General features: G+C 33.5%; 1 protein-coding gene across 3 annotated transcripts in view; it reads right to left on the bottom strand.

Moving 5' to 3' along the window:
• Positions 1 to 5069: 5069 nt before the first annotated feature.
• Positions 5070 to 8627, bottom strand: part of LOC105391060 (tachykinin-like peptides receptor 86C) — a 62437-nt gene continuing 58879 nt past the window's right edge. For all 3 annotated transcript variants that reach the window (XM_038109441.2, XM_038109456.2, XM_038109447.2), the window contains exon 12: positions 5070 to 5773. In XM_038109441.2, the coding sequence (XP_037965369.2) occupies positions 5748 to 5773 (26 nt within the window). In that variant the 3' untranslated portion in view covers positions 5070 to 5747. The remainder of the gene's footprint in view (positions 5774 to 8627) is intronic.

Below are 8627 nucleotides of genomic sequence, written 5' to 3'. Positions count from 1 at the left end.
TACGTAAAATATATTAAGTGCTTTTATGTTATATTTGACAGGAAGGCATTTAGTTTTATATCCATTATGTTTCATTTCGCAATCAGGTAGGTCGCTTAAGTAACTAATAATACAAATTCACATTCATTCAAAATGAATTAAGTCACAGTGTTTTACTGTTTTAGTAAGGGTAAAATGTTTTATATAACTTTATTATTGATCATGTATGTTTGAACATACAAATGACTAAAAAAGTGGCTCTTAATACAAGAAAAAAGTATTAAGATTACCAAAATCACCGATGTCTTAAGCGCCAAAAAAGTGTTCAGATCGAAACGAGACCCGCACCATTCGAAAGAGAAAAATCAGGCGATTCCAACGGTGTATATAACTCATATTCGCCAAAAGTGGCGGATAAAACATTCTGCCTTTCCACCGTCGATATAAATTCTGACAGAAAATAATTTAAGTTTTTGATTGAAATAAATGAATAGGTAAATAATTAATCTTTGTTTTATTCCCAAAACCAACTTTTACTAGGTGTCAGTGGTAAAACCTAGCATTTACCAAATTCTAATGGTAAAAGCCCGAAAAAAATGACCCATTTTCACAAATCCTTACATTTACCAACTCATGTTGGTAAATCCTAAGATTTACTGGTAAATCCTAGGATTTACCGTTGTTCGGGCTTTTACAGTAACATATGTACTGTTTAAGTAGTATATATTTTATGTATATATATACTTGCACCACAACTACCTCACAATCATATAGACTTACTCTCTTCCATCCAAAGGTTGTCTGGTAGAGATTGCTATAAGCAATAAGGCCGCCTTTTTGTACTGTTTTATTTTTAAGTTTTGTTTTTTGTAATTTTTATTCTTGGTGCAAATAAAGTGTTTTGTATTGTATTGTATTGTATTGTATTGTAATATAATAATAATATGTGGGGACATCTTACACACGGCCATCCGACCCCAAGCTAGGTAGAACCTGTGTTATGGGTGTCGGACAGCTGATATATCTACACAAATACATAGATACTAAATATAAATATCAACACCCAAGACCCGAGAACAAATATCTGTGTTTAAACAAATATCTGCCCCAGCCGGGAATCGAACCCGGGACCTTCGGCTCAGTAGTCAGGGTCACTAACCACTACGCCATTCGGTCGTCAAAAGTACTTATACCTACTATGTATTTTTGTTTGTATCTTTTTAGCGTTCATAGTTTAGTTTAGTAAATAAGTATCGTGCCAAAGCTATTTCAACCACTAGCGCATTGCACATTTCATGTCGACTCGTCACGGACTAACACGATTCAAATCCAATTTTAAAGTGACTGTAGACTCGTTAACTAGATTGGCTTTACACGATCGAAATACGTCATTCGCCTGCTACCCTTGCCACTTAAAATCAGTTAATATATAAAAATAAATTTCAAAAATAAGCGAATGCCCTGGGATAATCGCATAGGTAATTAACATTGCTTCGGCATCATCTCACCACATATGACTTAAATAATTCATTTCAAAGGGGTCATTTTAATTCACTCCACAAGTCCACGTTCCCTAACAAACGAAAAATCTCGTATTTTTTAAGTTAAATATTTATACACAAGAGTTTTTCGGGACGTTTAATAAAATTACCTATGTATTAAAACATAATTCGATGACACTGCGGATAACGATGATAAATAATGTATTATTATGATAATGCTGAGAGTTCCATGCCAGCGTTTTGTAGTCGTTAGCTTGTCCAGAATTATTAGAGGTAGAAGACACTTCATTGCAGCTCTATCTACCCTGAATTTTTAAAACGTTTTTAAAAAGATAGTACCTAATAGAAAATATTTTTTATGACGAGATAAAAGAGGAAGTAAGCTAGATGCAATGACGCAATACATGGGACTGAGCGTTGAGCGTTAATAATAGTTAACCCAGGTTAATAAGTAATGTAGTGGAATAGCTCTTTAGGGCTAAGTATAGCAAATTAAGTTTGGCTAGGTTAATAGCGGTTTGGGAGTGAGTGGGAGTGGATGATGGTGGTTTAAATATTTTGCATTTAGAGTGCTTTAGGATATTACATCTCACTCAACATTAATGCTTAATTTGCAAGTGCTTAAAAAGCAAGAAAAAAACTGACTCGCATATAGAAAGGTCACGTGGGCAACAAAGTGTTAATGTTTCTAAAATATTCAAAAGATGTAGGTAGGTACTTAAGTTATAAAGAATGATACTTGAGTCACTGACTTACTATACAATGCTTGTAGCACCCAGTAGATATGTATATCAGATGTATGGCGGGAAATCAGCAAATGATAATTAGTTTGCATGCCTGTATAACCTCTAGTGTTTATCGCTGAAAGGCTAAATAGTAAAATAATAATGTGATTTCTAAAGAATTTGCCTTAACGAAAACAGAGTTACTGGAGGCTAAATGGCATGATGATGTTTTGTGTTGAATTAATGCTGTAAATTGTTCGCGTCATTGCTTTTTAAGTATGTGCACACAATACACGTATACGGATTCGTACTTTTAAATGCAATTTTCGTCGCTTTAAATTACGGACTTTGGACATAATTAACGGGAATGTGATTGTGTTGGTTTTTGTTAATGAAAATTTATTGAATTTAAATGAAACTGCTATGGACTTTAATTTATAGAATTAAATTCATTTCAATACTTAAGCTTCAGACAGTAAATTATTTTCTGTACGTTGGTGCACCATTGAGCTTTTCCAAGGCGCAATACCCAGGGTTCCAAGACTCCCAAGTGGCCATAATGATATCCGACGTACGATAACAATGGCATACTTTATGTACGATGCATAGGCACTAGGTTAGGGTTACTCTAGGTTAACATAAACGAACAAAGGAGTGCTTTCATGCAATCAGAGAGTTGTGGCAGCAGAAACTTCTACGTAAGCTAGAAGAGTGACCCCGGTTTGTTACCTCTTTCACACAATTGAACTGTTTAATGCATTCAGTTTTTGGTGGGGATCGGATGCAGCAGCCGTCATGAGCACTAAATCTGTAGATGATTTCTTATCCTGGCTAGGGCAAGTATTTTAAAAAAGAAAAACTATCGTGTCTATGTGTGTATATAGTGTGTGTACTGTAGTGTGTATACTGCTTACCTCATCGTCATCATCATCAGCTAAAACCGCCCACTGTTGTGGGCTAAAATGATGAAAAAGTAAATAAAAAGTAATCCACAGAATTCGGTTTTTATTGGTCAATAAAATGCCAAAATTTCAATCAATTTTAACATGAAAAATTATAATATATTTATGTAAGTAATTTCATTTCTTAATATTTTTCACTTATTTACTAACTACCTACATACAGCATTTTTACATTAATTAGCTTATCCTTTTAAAATACTTAAGTATATTTATTTTTACAACCACTCTAAGGGGTACTTATTATTTACAGGGGAAAAGTATTATCCAACTCCATTATATAATTACGTAATAATCATTCGCGTGAATGTTAGAGACTCCTGTTTCAGGGTCCAATGTTATTTTTACATAAACATTTACATAACTTACCACCACATTTTTTTACATTATGCTAAGAAATTAATTTAGCAGTTCTAATATGGCAACATAGGTATCATCGTCATCATTATCTACCCGCAAGCATCAACTGCTGGACATAGGACCCATCTTTCCCAACAACGATAATTATTTGTGATTTATGCAATATAATATGAATATAATACTACATAACACATCTGCTGGAAGTTAAATTTTCGAGCTACGGACACGGCTAAACGTATTGAAAAATATGTAAATTCGTATGATGTTGTGCCATGTATATGAAATGGTGGTTGTTCTCATCGGCTTCATAAAATGTAGTTATCGACGACGTCGTCAAGCCACTGAGATTTATGTTCTGAAACTTTGTTAGTTCGTGAACGACAAACTTATTATAAGTAGTAAAGTTTTTAAAATAAACAAGTTTTCGAATTTGAATTTGTGATGGAAGTCTTTTATGACTACGTCAGGGGGAGATGAGATGTTAAAGATTAAAAATAATCTATTTTATAAATATAAATTCGATGAAAATACAATGATTACAACGATATTTTGAGCATTCAATGGATATAAAATTTATTATTTAACAGATGTTTAGCGCTGTCAAACGCCTACAAAATATGTCAAATTTAGTTTTAAACCCATGCTAAACAATGTTTAAAGTTTTTTGTGGTAGTACAGTTAGTGACTAACACTTGTCTAAGCTGACGACTGATCTGACTGTCTCATTCTCTCACCACCACGGTGACAAACATGTAGTACTGTTATGTTTGTTAACATCACGCAAAACATAGGTATAATAAACCCGTAAATTTTATAACAATTAATTATTTACACATTTATGTGAGAAAAATATGTTTTATACAATTTGTTTTCTTTCATATTTACAAGTACCTAATTTGTCTACGAAATATCTATACTTAATAGACACTCCAAATTTAAACAATTTGAACACAACAACTACTTACATTCTATCTAAAATAGATACATAATTATTCAGTAAGTACCTAAGTATATATTTTGAATGTTTCAACAATCTCGTACACACTAATGTCTACCTACTTGGAGTAAGAAAATATATATGTATATCTTCCAATGCACAATTAATAATGAGCCTTTATCACAGCATTTTCATTTCGTATTTTACAACAATCATAAAACATACCTAATAAAATAATTTAAGTATTGCACACTTAAATAAATTTCATGTAACTACCATGAAGTAAAGTAAAAGTAAAATAATCCAAAACTATAAAAATCATGAGTAATCAAGACATATCACAATGTACAGTAAAAAATGAGTGGCTTCATCCCAAAATAAAAATAGTATGTTGAATGGGGATACTCATACAATACTTGAAATATCCCTAAAATGTATTCCCCGAAGTATAAAATTATGAAGCGTGTTTTAGGAAAATCGTTCGAATACCAAATATTAAATATTTCGTTGAAGTATAAAATTTATGAATTAATTCAGCGAATCATCTTTAATCGGCCGGTTAATATTCGGATTGGTACTATAGTTATTTGTGAAGCACTCAATTTACCATTTTTGTTATCACAAGTTGTGATAAAAAATGTGATTCACAACCCATCACGTCCCCACTGCTGGAGCACGGAATGTGAAGTTCCAGTGAAGGAAGGGTTTTGGGCCTAGTCCACTACTCCGGACTGGACTGGATATTTCAATGTGTTCAAATCATAGAATAACAAGTGTTGAAAAGTAAATAGGAAACTTGCTATACAATATATTATACACAAATAATATAATAATTATGTACCTAAATAAGTATAAGTATAATAAAGCGTTTTAAAACTTATTAAAGTTTTAGATAGTAATATTATTTTGATACGAGCTATTACATAATTACCTATTCAAAATATAATCTCCAAAAGCGCAGTCATTTTATGACCAGTATTAATGACTATCTAGGTACTTAGGTACTAACATTTTTATCATATTATATTCTTACCGATTTGAAAACAAAGCAGTTCTACAGGTATAAAAACATTAATATGTACAAGTGAAATGTTCTTCTCTTATCATTTTACCCATAGAAGTACTATTGGTACTTAATTAGTACTAATATAGTTAAAATTTCATGTCATTTTCATAGTGAACACTGTTCGTTTACTTCACTTCGATAAAATAAAACCCTGTTTTACACATGCACAATTTTCACTTTTGTAAAATTTTTATTCACAATCACATTAATGTCGATCACTTACGCCTTCCGACCATGAATGTACGCTGAAACAAACAGAAAAACGTTAATAAAACCATAATTAATTATAATTATAGTTTTAAACCAATTATTTAAAATGATGTAGGTAATTTGTGAGATATAGTGACTACGAAAACGATCGAGAAATATCATGTCACCATCTAAACTAGCACCGCTCGAAAACTTAGTGTTCGTCAAGCTACAGTAAAATACGTAATAGGTAGGTACAAGCTTTAAAAAGTAATAATATATCAGCATGGTTACTGGAAAAGGTTTGCTTATCACAATATTTAACGCTGAAGTAGGTACATTTTAATTTTATAAACAGTACAGCTAGATGGCCGGTCACGATGACGGAGTGAAAATAATAAAAAGACAGCGCAAAATCGATTTTGTACAGATACAAGAAGGATTACTCTAGCTTGATTAAAAGTTTACGAACGAGAGCTATCATCGAGGTAGAGTCGTGGCTCGCGCAGCCCTCCGAAACGTTTTTCGTTATAATAATATAGAGTGACCCCCTGGTCCTTTTTCTGAGAGCATCAATCAAAGTCTGATAAAATTATAATCATAAGCTTTAAGAAGGTATTGAAATAGTTTTGGACAACCGAACCGAATAGTTTTACCGAATTATATTTCATGTTCCATATCAGTATAAACCATATTTTTGAGGGGACATCCTAAGACTTTACGTGCATACTTGTGAAACACATAACCCTATTTTCTGCATGCCGTTTAAAATGCGGTGTTGATACAACTGCCCGCCTGGGGGTCTACTGTGAATCAAATCACCTAACAAACACACAACGCAGGGTGCAATTTTCTTTATGAGTTGCTCAAATTTTGGCTCCACAAGCCAGGAACATGGAGGCTACTAATTTACCAACGTAATTGTAGACTTAGCTTAGTTAGTGTGCTCACCGGAAAATGACCGGCCGTTGTTCCCCGTTCTCACATAGATTAATGTACATACTTAATCAGACCTTGGGTAACAGTTTAAGTGGAAATAAACCGAGGCTCGTTTTGTATCTAGGGGGAGTGAGTGACAAAGCTCGTAATTTTATTTTTGGTCTAAAAGCATATTATGAAAATTTGAAAATTAATTTAAGTCTAAGCTAAGTTATAGAATAAAAATGATGAATTTAGAGAATTAGGGCCTTACTATAAAAGCTTAGACAGTGTTTAGCAGATATTTAGAGCTGTCAAACGCCTATAAAATCCGTAAAATTTCGTTTTAAACACTCGTTAAACAGTGTTTAATGTTTTTTGTGGTAGCACAGTTAAGGTTTTGACAAGACTTTAATTTTAATTGGTGCCTTCAGAATCGACATCAATATCCCATATTTTGCCCGTTGCAAAGTTAGGCTTGGCGGAATCTAGTATGTGCCTATACCTATGCTGAATTGTGTGTTGAGCCTACAATGGTAACTTGTGAAAGGAGAAATTTGTTTTGTTACACGTTACACTTTGAGATTTTGTTCTGTTCTGTTGTGTACAGAGTAGACAAAGGCTCAATGTTCCTATATGGACCTGCCCTAGCCAGAACAACTGCGGTAAATTCTAGAACAGTTGTCTCAAATATAAATGATGTAAGTACTTAGTTATATTTACAAATATTTAATATTACCTAATATTTATTTTGGTACCTACCTAATATTTATTCTGGTACCTACCTAATATTTATTTTGGTATCTACCTAATATTTATTTTGGTTTTCATTAGCTGCGTGAGAGAGAATAACAGAGGGCCAGGTGTAGGTTTTCTTAACCGATCGAGCAGTGCAAATCAACTACAAGTTGTAAGGCGCGGAGCTAGTGCAGCGCGTGTACCGCTAGGTGGCGACTCTCCCGCGTCATACAAATTCGCGTTTACTCTCCACTACTCGAACAGAGTAAAAACTCGCACTTCCCATGCAGGTCGCAAATATTCTCTGGAGAACGTTGCACCTGTGTGAGTAATTAAAAATAAATACTTTATTTTATGGAAAGCCGATCAAAGCTCTCCTGTTTATTCAGGCATTGTTTTATATTCATTTCATTGAAGTATTTAAATATTGGAATTCAGAATGCTCTACAATATTTCTGTTAATCATGGGATGACTCAAAATACTGATCCTGGATTATAATATTTTGAGTGCTTCACGGAAGTAATTATTTACTCTTTGTCTGCACTCATAGAATCCCGTATTTACTTACACGTTGTTCCCGATGTTGCGAATGACTTCAGTGATGGCTCTACTAATCAACTTGGGTGACGCAAATGTATTAATCTGAATGTTATGTATCTTCCGAATGAAGATAAATTACTTCCAAGTGCTGGCAAGCATGTAGTACATAAGTCATACATTAGCATACGTCTACCGATGGAGCCATATCTCCTGCGGAATTTATATGAGCCGCATACTATGAATGCTATAAGCTAACCCGTGCAACTTTCCCGTAGAAAAATTCTGTCGCTGACAGAATGAAAATATGTTTCATCTCCAACTTTTAACGGGAACTAGTTTTTTTGTTCGAATAGTACACATATTTGCTGTGTATGGATTTATGTAAAGTTAGCTATTGCTCGATAGGGTAGGTGTATTGCTCAACTCAATAATATGAGTAAATTATTGATCGACTGGGGAATATACATAGGTACTCGTAACAGTACATAGTAACTCGGAATTGAACTTTATTCGATATTAATATAATTTCCACAGTAAACTGAATTTGGCGCTAGAAGACACAGGTCCCGTTTCTCATTTGAGTAAATCTACCTAAATGTCATGTACTTACTCAGCGACTTAACTTCAAGTTACTTAGGCAATAAAATCACAGTGCACTACTACGAACAGTGCAGTAGTAAATTTAAGTTGGCTCGCTCTGGTAGTAATGTCCC

This window comes from Plutella xylostella, chromosome 9, assembly GCF_932276165.1.
Source record: "Plutella xylostella chromosome 9, ilPluXylo3.1, whole genome shotgun sequence".
Lineage (NCBI taxonomy): Eukaryota > Metazoa > Arthropoda > Insecta > Lepidoptera > Plutellidae > Plutella > Plutella xylostella.
The sequence above is the reverse complement of the archived record's forward strand: the minus strand, read 5'-3'. Positions and strand labels throughout refer to the sequence as shown.